At 30.8% G+C, this 14,361-nt stretch overlaps 1 protein-coding gene across 5 annotated transcripts in view; it reads right to left on the reverse strand.

The window, feature by feature from the left end:
* Positions 1-7,801: 7,801 nt before the first annotated feature.
* Positions 7,802-14,361, reverse strand: part of LOC129972445 (low-density lipoprotein receptor-related protein 1-like) — a 199,773-nt gene continuing 193,213 nt past the window's right edge. For all 5 annotated transcript variants that reach the window (XM_056086584.1, XM_056086586.1, XM_056086587.1 and 2 more), the window contains one exon: positions 7,802-13,415. In XM_056086584.1, coding sequence (XP_055942559.1) covers positions 13,233-13,415 — 183 coding nt within the window. In that variant the 3' untranslated portion in view covers positions 7,802-13,232. The remainder of the gene's footprint in view (positions 13,416-14,361) is intronic.

The following is a 14,361-nucleotide window of genomic DNA, read 5'->3' on the forward strand; positions in this document are numbered from 1 at the left end:
CAATATTGTACAGTATTTTTGAGCTACTAGAGAACAGTTCTGTTGGATAAACCCGAAGTTTTTGCCGCTGTGCTTAAAGTAGAACTTTGATCCGGTTTGAAAGTTAATGCTAAGTTTAACAAACGTAATTTTTAAAAATTCTATTGCTGCATTGAGAATTCAATGAACTTTAAAGAAACTGGATCAAAGTTCTCGACGGTGAAAATTGCCGAAAATTCAGTTATAAATAAAGGGGATTTTTTCGCAAGTAAAATTTAATATCTTATAGAAAATTTAGGGTATACAGTATTTGCTTTAAATGGCAAATTAAATACATGTTGTGATGCGATAGTTTTTAATTTCATGACTATAAATCGGTAAGCTCAGAAAATTCTGAATAAAATCATCTCAAAATTAGCATAATAAATGAATATAGGTTTAATAATTACAATGAACTTATTTTCATTTAAATGTGCTAATGATAAGATTAAAAAAAACAATGAATGCCATGTCACTTGAAAATCTGAACAATATATGATATTTTACATGATAAATAGCCTCTAAAGATTATACTATTCCGCAGAAAAAATATAAATCTGTTTAACAGATGAATAATGTTTGTAAATAAGGTTGTATTAAATTTCATTAGATTACAATGAATAGGACGCATTCTAACCTGCCCAATTTCAAATAAAACATATTTCGGGTAAAGGAAAAAAACTATCTTTCTATCATAGAAGCTCTTATTAGATTTATTGTTAAAGGATAATTTATAAATTTACGACTTTTTAAAACTCTATAAATTATATTTTTATTCTCTACGAAATAGAAAGGTAAGAAATAATTTTGAGATTTCTCTTAAAAATTTTGGGCGGGTGGACAGGTGAGCTAGATGACATGAACTTTGATATGAAGTAAAAATGTAGAATTCAGAACATCTGTTGGGGCAGGGGAAGAATGTAAAATTTTATTCCCTTTAAAAAAATTCATAATTAAGATAGCATTTCTGAGACTTCTCTTGAAAAAAGGGTGAGATAACACCGATAATATCCAGAAGCCATTGAGGTTGTATAAGAAATAAAAATGAACTACAGATTATGATGTTAACGGAATAAAAATGAGTCATTTATTCCATGGGGTGGATGAAACTTCTCTCGAAATGACTGGTGATGAAGGGCGGACAATCATTGAGTCGTATTTAGAGATCAAAAGATTTCATACGAAATAAAACATTTCGAAACTGTTACAGGAGTTAGGGAATTTTATCTGCATTTTTCGCCATAGAGAATGTACAGTGTGGGAAAGTTTTTGAAACTTCTTTTGAAAATGGAAAGTGGCGGAGGACAGGTAACCCTTGATATATTTAGCGGTCATAGGCTTTCATATAAAACAAAAGTTGGCGAAATCAGACCAATGGTTGTAGGTGGGGGCCGCTTCTACATTTTGCTAATTATTTAAAATGTATAAAAGATAAAATTAAATATAATATGGGATAAATCTCATTTCTGTATTGTTGTATGGGTTAGTATGATTAAACGAGGGGCAAAATTATTTTCCCGTCAATTTCCTTTTTAATTCAAGTTATTTTATTTTATTTTAGTTTTTTTTAAAAAATAATTTCTTTTTAATATTTATGCTACTGAAATACTTCCGGATTATTATCTATTTTTATATTTAACCAGTCGTCTACGGTAACCAACTGTTCACCCATTATATTAATAGTACTAGCCGTACCCGCACAGCGTTGCCCGTGGCATATCTAAGAGTAAAAATTAGCTTTAGACTTAAGTCTAGCCTCCACCCGATATCACATGGGAATGTCATGTGGGATCAAAAAGATATTTAGAAATCATCAAAAATAACTACAAAACAATTTTTATAGCAAATATTTAGAAATATTCCGGGCTAAGCTTTGATATACAGTCATTTGGCGCCTTGCGAGGTAGGCAATTTTTCGGTGGCACTTTGTTTGGGGTTACATGGTGGCCATTTTTTTTATGTTACGTATGCTACTGTATTCCGATCTTTCTGTCTATTTCCCTTGATTTTTTCCTGATGCACATACTTCTTCTGCTTACTTTCATTATTTTCGATTAAATTTTTTTGCATGCATTTGATTTTACGGCATTTATTGACTTTTTTTTCTATATTTCCGTTTATTTGCTGCAGTGTTCATCGGAACCTTTAGATTGGAAATGCTATTGATGCCGTTCGCGCCACATTCGGGCATTTCGCTAAATTTGGCGATAAACTTTTTTGGGGAAAATGACTGTATATCAATGCTGTTCCATATTTAGACTGTTAAAATGGTTTCAGTTTTCCCTTGTAAACAACAAATGCCTTTTAATTCATCTTTCCATTTTAAAGCTGGACTGAGCTTTGATATACAATCATTTTGCGCCTTGCTAAGTTGGCAATTTTTCGATGTCACTTTTGCTACCGTTACCCTATTGCTGCCGTTCTCGCCACATTCGGCCATTTCGATAAAACTAGCCGATAAATTATATTTTGGCGAAAATGATTGTATATCAAAGCTGTTCCTAAAGCTGAATAATATGGACAGAATATAGACATTGTTCCTATTGAAACCGAGGCATCATTTCTATAATCCACACATGGATCGAAATTCAGAGCAGTGTACTCCTTTTCGGACCAAATATCCTTTCGGACCAAGTGAAAGAACATTTGTTCTTTCACTTCTTCTCCTCAATTTAAATGTCTTTCTCTGTCAGCAGGCAGACGAGACTCATTCTGCCTTTTGATTCATCTTTCCATTTTAAAGCTGGTCTAAGCTTTTATATTCAATCATTTTGCACCTCGAGAGGATGGCACTTTTTCGGTGTCACTTTTGCTACCGTTACCCTATTGCTGCCTTTTCGCCACATTCGGCCATTTCGCTAATATTTGGCGATAAATTATTTTTTGGCGAAAATGACTGTATATCAAAGGTGTTCCTAAAGCTGGACAATATGGACAGGTTCCTATTGAAACCGAGGCATCATTTCTATAATCCACACATGGATCGAAATTCAGAGCGGAGTACCCCTTTTCGGTCCAAATTTCAGGAACGTTTGTTCTTTCACTTCTTCTCCTGTGTCTCAAATTTAAATGTCTTTCTCTGTCAGCAGACAGGCGAGATTCATTCTGTCTCTGTAATTCAATTGCAGTTCGATTTAAAGAGAGATGATTACTTCACTCAGCAGAAGACCCTCCTTTGAAGAAAGTGTGGACATTCTTTCTCTGATATTCGCTAACCTAACGTTTCTTTCCTCTACATTTTCACTATCGTGCAAAAACGAAGCGTTTTAGCATTTAATGTGCTCCGGCAAAGGGTGAATTTCCTTCTTTTGGGGATAATGAGATTTTAATTGGTTGATTGAAGGATTAAGGGATTTTTAGCAACAAAGGCTGTCATCCCAGCGTTCAACAATATCTCCAATTAATAAATGTCAAAAAATTTCAAGTGTTGAAGGAAAATATGGAGAGACAGTTTATCTGCAAAAGCTTTGCTTGTGAGTTGTTTAAATTACAGGTTGAAAGAAAGTTGAGGCCCAACTTCGACCAGAGGCAACGTCTGATGCTTGAGTATTTTCGGCAATGCAGTAAGATATGATCCAAATTATTCAAAGAGTGGCATGTTTCGCAATTTGGTTGATTCGACAGGTTAAAATGATGTAGAAGGTCCGGTGTAATGAGTGTTTTGGTAGAAATTCTAGCGCCCATGATGTCTTCTCTTCTATTGCTTGTCCATTTAGCAATATTTTTTATGTCTGGGATTTCCCCAAGAATTTCATAACAGTTGCTCTGTCTATAGCTGTCTTTCTATTTGAGATTTGTTTGATGCGTGAGGTGATGTCTTCCGATGCGATCCATTCAATGCTGAACTGTTTTCTGTTACTGATTTTGCGATCAAGTCCGCTTTTTCATCCCATAAAATTGTCGAATGCCCTGGGATCCATAGAAAATTAATATGTTGATTAATCTGAGATTTTTCCACAATTTTGTGAATGATGGATTGGGATTATAAGAAAATTTTTGAAGTGTTGTAAGAACTGAAAGACTATCTGAAAGAAGTAAAGGTTTCTCAGGAACGGTAAGATAGTTAACAGCCTGGCAAATTGCAAGAGCTTCAGCTGTAAAAATTGAGTTGATGTTGTGGGCTTGAAAAGCAACTTGAGACAGATTCGAAATGCCGGCGATTGAAGTTAAGTTTTACGATTTCGATGCATTAGTTGCGATTAGGAAACATTGTTTGAAGTCCTTTTGTAGCGTTCCTTGAAAACTGCCATTAATAACTGAGTGTGGGTGAGATTTGTTTTGAAAAGGGTATTTTGAAATAATAATACTGCAATTTTCTCTTGGAAGTTGTAAAAATTGTTGATCAGAAATAATGCGATTCCAATTAATGTTTAGATCAGGAAACATTTTATCCAAAAATTTTTTGTCCTGTTCAATAAGAGCAAGATTGAAATGTTCTAAATCTAATTTGTAGATGGCGGAGAAGGAGCTGACAGAAATCTGCTTAATGAGAAATTGTAAGGATAAACGATTGATTTTTTCACTGAGAATTTCCTGATTGGAGATGTAAAGGAGAGCTTTATTTGGTGTCCTGGGGAACACCAGTGCAATGCGAAGTGCTTTGGTCTGAATATTACATGCTTTCATGTGAGTTTCTTGAAATTTGTTGATAATTTGACTGGCGTAAAAAAATAAGCTGCAAATGCTATTATCTGTGATTGTGATTAAATCTCTTATTCTTGGGCCATAATGTTTATATGCAAAATCCTTTAATGCATTGATTTTTTTAAAGCTTTATTTTTAATTTTATTGAAGATCGTTCCGTTTTGATTACTTTTTGAAAAAGGAATTCCAAGGAGTTTTTCCATTGGATGTTCGTTCCTGCTAGTGAGATATTTGGGTGGGTAAAATTAATTTTGTTTGAAAGATCGGCTATGTAACTTTTCTCTGCATTAACTGAAAGTTTCCAATACATACCATTGATGTACGTTTTCCATTGTTTTTTTTGTAATTTCTTAGTAATAAGTTCAATAGACTGGTGCGAGCCAAAAATAAATATGTCGTCCGCAAAAATCAAACAATCCACTTCATTTTCAAGAGTTTAAAAAAAATCCGACATAAAAATTGCCCATAATATTGGCCAGAGGATACTACCTTGTGCTAATCCTTTGTTGTAATTTTTATGTCGGAGAGTGTTTATCTCCATCGCACTTGGAACGTATGGTGACTAAGGAATTGGTGATAATGAGATTTCAATTGCTGTTTAAAATCAAACGTAAACAAAGAAATGTACCGCATATGAATACCACAACTCTTGCTATTTGCACATGCAAATTTTGAGATTTCCGCTCAAGCGCGGATAAGTGCAAAGCACATATACTGCTGCTTTACGCATGCGCAATTTGTAGTAGGAAATAATTAAAATCGCAATTATAAAATTCCTTTTTTTTTTATTTTGATCTGACTTCAATATACTAAAACTTTCCCCAATAAATGCCCTACAAATTGGTACAAATATCTCCAAAATTAGTTAAGTATTTCTCGAGTTTTTCGGGTTTCAACATACAGACGCTTTCATTAGACTTCATTTTACTGTTTGTATAGATTAATTTAAAGATGTAAACCGGTTTATTGATGAATTATGTCTTATTTTCTCAAATGAAAGTACAATTTTAAATTAAACTTGCACAATAAACATAGAGCGTTCTGGTTGGTCAGCTATGCACGAATAAAATTGGTAAAATCAGTCAGGTTATTGTGGCTGGTGTTTGCCATAATGTTGTTTTATTTTAAGATAACTCTAAAAAATGGACGATAGTTGAGAGAGCTGACGACTACTGATCTTATAATCTGAGAGTTACAAGCTTTCAAACATAAATAAAATTTGACGGGATCAGGACAATGGTTTTGGCTGGGAATTCCGCTGAAGTTTTACATTCCGGATGAACTCCACCGAAGAGAAGATTGTTTATCCACATGCATGTGAACACGTTAACTCAAAAGCGCAAAGAGCTGTATGATTGAAACATGTCCTATGCTTTTGTCCTCAGAATTGTGTGAATAGAATGTATCAAAAGGATGACTTTATTAATCTGCATATTCGCGTATTTCCGAAGAGACTATTTCAAAGCCCCAACGACTCAAATGAATAAAATTTAGTGTGCGATTTTGTGGCCAAAATTATAGATTATAGTCATATAATCCAGAGGGTGAAATGGAAGGTGTCAAGTATGCTTACTTAGTTTTCTGCAATATATTATGAAGCACGAATCGCTTAAACTCCATCCCTATGCGAAGGTCGGGGGTGAGGTACATTCTGGCTTTTGAAGACTACCATGACTTTAACGGTTTGAAGAAATCACACCATTTTCCCCAATATGTTCATTGGATGGAAAATGGAATAAAAAAAGAATCTGAAAAAAAAAAAAAAAAAAAACTCTGGCATTTAAGAACTGCTAAGACTTTTGAGAGTTTGAAGATATCACGCTATTCCCGTCAATGCGCTCACGAGGTGGAGAGGAGGCTAGAAGAACCGATAAGAATTCCAGCTTTTGAGGAAAGTCATGACTTTCGCGAGTTTAAAGATATCACACCATTCATACCTATGCGTTCAAGATACGCAGAGAAGGCCAGAAAGAGAACTAATAAGAATTTTGGCGTTTTAGAATTGCCATGACTTTTGAGGGTTTGAAGATATACTCTTCCTATCTATGCGTTCACAAGACACAGAGGAGGCTAGAAAGAGAACTGATAAGAATTTTAGCTTTTGAAGATTGCCATAACTTTTACGGGTTTAAAGATATCATACCATTCCTGCCTATGCTTTCAGGAGATGTAGAGGAGGCTAAAAAGAGAACTGATAAGAATTTTAGCTTTTGAAGACTACCATGACTTTTCTGGGTTTGAAGACATCATACCATTTCTGCCTATGCGTTCAGGAGATGCAGAGCAGGACAGAAGGAGAACTGAAAGGAAGGTGCTAGATTCTGTAAGTATAGGAGAAAGTCGAGAAGAAAACATTCCCGAGAGTTTTTATTTGTACGCACCTTTTTGATACCGACAAAAATGTTCGTACGATTTAAAAAAAAATGAATAAGAAACAACGATACTAAAAATTGAATCTGTGATCTTGTTCCCAGTTAACTCAAGACGTTGAAGGATTTCGCCACAATGTTAGTCAGATGTCTGAATACCGGGAAATCTAGTGATAATAATGTAATAATGCTATTGGGTATTTTGTGCTAATAAGGTCGCCCCTAGTAGCATCCAAATACTGTACAATATTGTATGACATTGTTGAATATTCTCAATATTGTGGAATATTGATTAATATCATATGATATAACACAATATTTTGCAACAGACTGTGTCACCTGGGATCAGTAAATTTAAACAGTATAAATTATAAATATGGTTCTTTTACGTAAAAATCTTTTAGAATTAGCTAAATTTGATTGATATTCCTATGTACCATATTATATCGTATTTCACAGTATTTTGAAGTAATACTGATAAAAAAGAACGTGTACTAAGTCCACACAAGCAGAGAATTTTCGAAACAACACGTCCAATTCTAGAAAAACAATAGAAATATATATTCTCCATTTTTTGAAACATAATGATGTTTATATTTCTAGGAATTTTTTTTCTTCTTCTCTTAAAACACGCTGGTCAAATATTCAGGTACTTTTTTCCCGACAAATTTATAAAAATTTTTAGGCTATTAAAGCATGGTCCTCTGCTATATATCATAATACAAATGACACATTTTTGTATGAATAGGCTAGAAAAGAATACACACCAATGACAAGCAGAACAGATCTTTATATATCACTGACAAATGCTTTTCATAATGTACATGTGTTCACAACTAATGCAATTTTTTTTCTACACACAGAATATACAACATTTTAATCAACATTTGAGTACAAATCAAGTCTCAGGAAAAAGTAAATCAAACCAACTTATTTCTGCATGAATTACCCTGTGACCCAAGAAGAGAAATTACACCTGGTTGCAGTAAGTTTTCATGAAAAGAAGACACCTTATATCAACAATTGAACAGCTATGGCACAGGGAAAACATCAACCATGGTAATCATGAGCATTGGAGAGGATATTGAAAATTTGTTATTCATTTATAGTAAAATGTACTTGGAAAGGATGTATTAAAAATGGAAGTACTCAATGAAGTACAATGACGTAAAAATGTACTGAATCCAAGAGACTAGCGATTCTTAACATACATTGAAAATTTAGGTTATTTTTCATATCAAGTGAAACCTTTACATTTTCTTTTGTTTCTGGCATTACATTTTAAAACAAGTATTCAAGATTATTGCTTAGGTGAAGGAAGACTGATTTATTTGCATTAGGACTGAAGGAAGACTGATTATTATTCTTGATATCATGCAGTTAATACTGTATTATAATACTTCTATGAAAAATTTGCATTTTCATGAAATTTCATGACTCTTAATTAACTTAAATTATGATTATTATAAATACTCTAAATTAAATCTTATTTGCAAAATGTTACACACTAAAATAACAAACATTCAAATATAATCAGAATTCTTCTTAAATGCCCTTTATAAAAAAGATCTAACAGAGCGATTTCTTGATCCAACATATGATTATTATTTCCAAAAGAATACATTGAGAAATTTAGTCCATTTAATGTATTAAAAAAAAAAGAAACAAATGAATACCAAAATTTTTGACAGATGAGTTATATTTAGAAAGAAGAAAAATAAAACAAACATGTCAAATAGAAATTAATTTGGTTAAAATTAACAATGTTACAAATTTTCAACTTGGATATTTTTTATTATTATTATTGCAGAACAAACTAGTTAATCAGAGATAAAAGTTGAGAATCAAAAATAATTAAAAAAACTTTCATCAAGAAAATTACTTATAAAGATATTACATGATTATTATTTGATGATTATTGCATGATTTGATTGTTATTTTGCCAGCCCATATACAAGATATTTAATAGATACAACTATTCTGAAAATACGAGAATTAAATCTGAATATGGAAATTAAAAAGAAAACCCCAATAAAAACAGAAATTCATTATGGTATTACAAAAATTGAGATATAAAGAGCTTAATCCAACAAGAAGTTATAATGTAATTTTTACATCCGTCATATATTGGTTAAGAATCGCTAGTATAATAATTATTTTCAACATATAGTATTATTTACATTTAATGTGGTAATCAACAGGTAGTCATCCAAAAGGAAGAGCAACTAATCAGGTGGAAGACTAGGAATAGCTGCAGGTCACAAAAATAATAACATATAAAGAAATCATCTATATACAACCAATCACATATGGGTACACATTTACAACACAAGCATCAGTAAATATGCTTTGTGAAACAGAACAAGACCTACTATTCATGTATATGGACTGCACAATATGATAAGCTGCATGCAAAATTAAGTAGATTCCAAATTTCCCTTCTGTTTTAAAGGCTTCTGATTTTTTTTTTGTGTATATTACATATGCATTATTCAACATTTAATAAGTTTGTTTGTTTTTTAAAAATATGTATAGAAAGTATTAAGTATTTTTTCTGCATCGTAATAATAAAATATTAGTTTTCAATAGTCCAATTCAGCAGTCAAGCAAATTTTAATTTACCTTATTGAGGACACACACATACATATATATATATATAATTAACAAAAATAAAGAAATTTCATTAATTTTCAAGTATTAATCAATCAAAGCAAAAACAAATAACAATAAAAAAATGGCAATATGGTTTGTGAGGAGCACTTTTTTTCCAAAGCACTTATTAGATGTTACGGAATAGTAAAAATTTAATAGGGCTTTAAAGCCTCATTAAATTTAATTTTTAATAATTTTCAAATAATTCCAAATTTTTAATGTCTATTAGAATTAATTCAAAACAAATAAATTGTAGTGGACACATTACAGCGAATCATAAGTAGAGTCCATTTGGTGAAGAATTTCCATATTTCAAAGCAAATCTTAGAAATTTAGCAGGTTAATTTAAACATCAACAAAATAAAAAAAATCATAAGATGAGATGTTGTTAACATATACAAATATATATATAAATAAAGCACCGAGAAACAAACAGAATGAAAAAAAAAAATTAAGTAATTTTACTCATAAAAAAATTAGAATCAGTAATTATTTACACAATTGCTGATTTTAAATTTTCCTTTTCAAAAATTTTAAATTCAACATATAAAACACAAGCAGGTGAAATAAACACATTGAAATTTGAGATATATAAAAAAATAACAATAAAATCAAATAAGCTCTCAAGGAGAACATGTTTCATGCAATATCTTAAAAACCATATTGACATGGAATTTTTGCTGATTAGTTACCAAAGAAAAAATCAATCTCAATCACTCACATTTGATTTAGCATCCTTAGTACCCTGAAAAGACTAGTCCATGTTTCAGATCAAAATACACTCAGAACTAAAGTTCCCTTAAAACAAATTCATTCTTAAAAATAAAATTTTAGTTTCTAATCTGAAATTGTTAAAAACCACTTCCATTCATTAAAAACAAGCAATAGGAATCAAAACAGTTGCTTATAATTACATTGTTAGTTGTAACAGAATACATCACACATTAAAAAGATAACAATGATAAGATGAAATAAACATTCAAACCTAAAAAGTAAATATTAGATACTTTTTTCAAACATTTAAAAAATACAAAAATGATTCTTTTCTAAAAAATATTTTTCTAGGAAACATCTATCCATCACAACCAAAACTAATAAAAACTTTTTTTTTTTTTTTGCATGCAGCACATAGAAACATGAGAATACCATCAATTTGTTCTAAATTATAAACAATTCAAATCTAGAATATAAAGTAATATTTTACAGGTTTTATATTGTATATATGAGATTGTTTCCATTCTTGTATTCACATCAAAAAATACTACTTAAATTCTTTCAGATAGGTCCTCCGAATGCTTACAAATCTACAAGACCCTACTGATACAGACAACGCAAGTATTTGTGTACAATTTGGCACTTAGACATCAAACATGCAGCACAGTTTCTGGCTCGGTTATCAAAATGCAGTGATAAAATTACACTTTCTCTTAAAATAGCATCACTGAAATGCAATGACAGAAACTGCCACACGACATATATTAAATGGCATTGAATTTTTATCCGCTTTGTCAGCATTTCTCAAACTTAATGATGAAAAACATTTCAAAGTGAATGTCTTTTCTCAAGCGAGCAAAAAACAGCTATTATTTTTTTTTAATAGCAATGTGATTTTTTATAGATTTTATTACCTACACAAATGTGCAACAATACATAAGTTCTTAAGAGATATCTCATGTTCTCGCAAGTTGCATTATTAAGAAAATATGGCAATTATCAGGAAAGCGAACATTGCTTTGAAATTATTTAAACTTTAATGCCTTTTAACTGTACAGGATAATTCAGTTTAGTTACATTAACGTCCCGTTCTAAAGCAACATTGGGGAAATTTTGGAAAGGATCTCATAATTTTGAACCAAGGTCAGATGACGACACCTAACTTTGCATCCCTCTCTCCAAACTTCCACACCACACCAGAATTACACAGGATAAGAGAGAGAGAGATGATGGCTCCCCTTAATATATGATAAATAATATATTTTATTAAATATATTTATTATTTAATATATTTTATTAAAAATCATCTAAAATATTCAAAACGTATATGGCAAAAGAACTTAGTAAGATTAAAAATAAGAGGGCCCTTGATTAAACTAGTTTTTTTTTTAAAAAATATTTTAATTAGTTCTGAGAAGCCAGAAGATTGAACATTTTCTTTTCAATAATGATGGGAGAGTTCAAATTTTGTATTAAATTAGTAAATATATTAAGGAATCATGGATTATTATTAGTATTATTTTTTTTAAGAAAGAGCTATTTTAAACTGGTTTGTTTTAACATACAACTGATAAGAGTTTATCTCACAATGAATGCATTAGGCATGTAACACGCCATACAGATTAAAATACATTGCAAGATATTAAAAGTTATATATTTTGGTTTTGAATCAACACAACAAAAATTATAAAGTTTGAGAAATGCTGTAAGTTAAAAAACCATTTCTTTCTGCAAACAAGCTAAAGAGAACACACAAAAAACAGCTGATTAATTGTCATTGGCAATATTAAGAGGAACATATTAAATATATAAGAAAAGCAATAATAATGATAAAAAGAATTAAGCTGCCTATTTTGTACAAAATATGGCTCACAACCGCAACAAATAAATATTTGGCAGAAACATAAGTTTTTAAAAAAGTTAAAAACAGTAGTATCTCACACAATATATATCCACAGTTTAGAAAACACTCAGTGGTGTCCGTCAATTTCTTCTAACTTAGACAGTTGAGATTCAGTCCTCAAAAATCTTTTTTACATTAATGGAAAATATTATATTATGAATAAAAACAACTTTATTTCCTACACATGAAGTTCATAAGATACTTTAAAAAATTAAGAAGAAATTTCCAAGATTTCATATCAGTTATTCTGAGAACACACATAAGCTCAATTAAACTAAATTAATAGCCCCCCACCGGAAACAATATAGGATACATTTCTAACAAGAAGAGAATCTATTTTTTAAATATGGTAGGATTTATCAACTGAAAACTTAATTAAATTCATATGAAATTGATCCTAAAAATATTTCATTAAAAACAGCAAATGCTCATAAAAGAAAACGAAAATTTTTAATGAAAGATCAATAAAACACATCATAAGCTTCATGTGAAGGAGGGAAAAAATCCTATGAAATTAAAAAAAAAAAAGAAATTCACACTATACATATTCAATATAAAATCAATTGTTCTAAAGTTAAGAAGATTCAATTAATAAAATATATTCCTCTCAAATCCATGGCTCATATAAACTCTGCTCAAATAATATTGACACAAACTAACAAAAATAATCCATAAACTTAACTAACAAGACTTAACACAGTTGAGGGGAGAGAGATTGTTTCCGGTTTCTTTCAGCCTTGAGCAAACGAGAATTTGGCAACAACCACGAAAAAAGTAGAATCTATAAAATTAAACAAATCTCAACAACAAGCAGGTACTAAAACATAAAAGTGTCCCACTCGTCAGGGTAGGAGCGTGGAAAAAGTTTCAAATGAAATGTAGCCTCAAAGACACATTGGATGGAAGGTGAGATTTTATAGTTTATCCCTTATTCATGCAAGTGGGTGGTCACCTTCATTGACAGAACCTTGACCTACACGAGACAATCCAGTCCCACGACCATCACGGAATTCAACATTCACACTATCTCCCTGTAAAAGTCCTTTCTTTTCTTCACTTGATGTAGAACCCACTGGGTACAGAGAATCATACACAGGATTTGTGAAATTTGTTGCCTAAAATTAAAAGATCAGCAAAGTAAGTTTCTAAAATTGACCAAATATTTTACATATATGTTTCCAATATATAAATTAAGGGAGTCTATTTTAAAAGAATTTATTGGATACCATAATAATTTTTCTAAAATCTAATTAAATGAAATCACTAAAAAATTTCTAAAAAAATGTATTATTTTTGATATAATGATATTCCTTCAGTTTAAATATGTCGGAATTATAAAGATTCAATAGCACTACACTTACTGAAATCATTGAGTTATCTATTGGTTTTTAATATTTTAGAATTTAATTATAGACTTCCGAAGTTTTACAATTTTGTTGGATACTATGCTGTATAGGAATAAATGGATTTGAGAATAGTTCTGCAGAAGTTGCAAAACTGGTGACTGATTATGTCAATATGTTCCATCCCTTCACATGAAAATATGTTCACTGTTATAAAAAAACATATCAGAGCCACTCTTTACTCAAGCTGGCAAGCTCAACAGACCCATAAAATATCGAATAAACTATGAGCAAATAAATCAGTTATAGAGAACTTTGGTCTTTTTAAAGAAATTGAAAAGGACAACACTGTTTTAAGAAGATTACATATTGATCATATTAGATTAGCTCACCAGTATTTACAGTATTACCAGTATTTACTTTCATATATTCTGGCTGCGATTGGCCATTATCTGTTTTTCATATTCTTACAGATGTCCGTTTTTTAATTCTCCATGCTTACATCACTTTCAAATAACTTCTATTGATTTTTCAACATTAACTGATAATATTCCATACAATAAACTTTTTTCAATTTTAAAAATTCCCATTAATCTGCAATTTAAATTCTCCTTTTCCACTTATACATCAAATATCTTTTGAATTTATATTACTTGATCAATTCATAAACACTGTTTAAAATTCTTAATCATTTTTGATTAAAACTCATTTTTAGACA

This window comes from Argiope bruennichi, chromosome 6 (assembly GCF_947563725.1).
Source record: "Argiope bruennichi chromosome 6, qqArgBrue1.1, whole genome shotgun sequence".
NCBI classification, from domain to species: domain Eukaryota; kingdom Metazoa; phylum Arthropoda; class Arachnida; order Araneae; family Araneidae; genus Argiope; species Argiope bruennichi.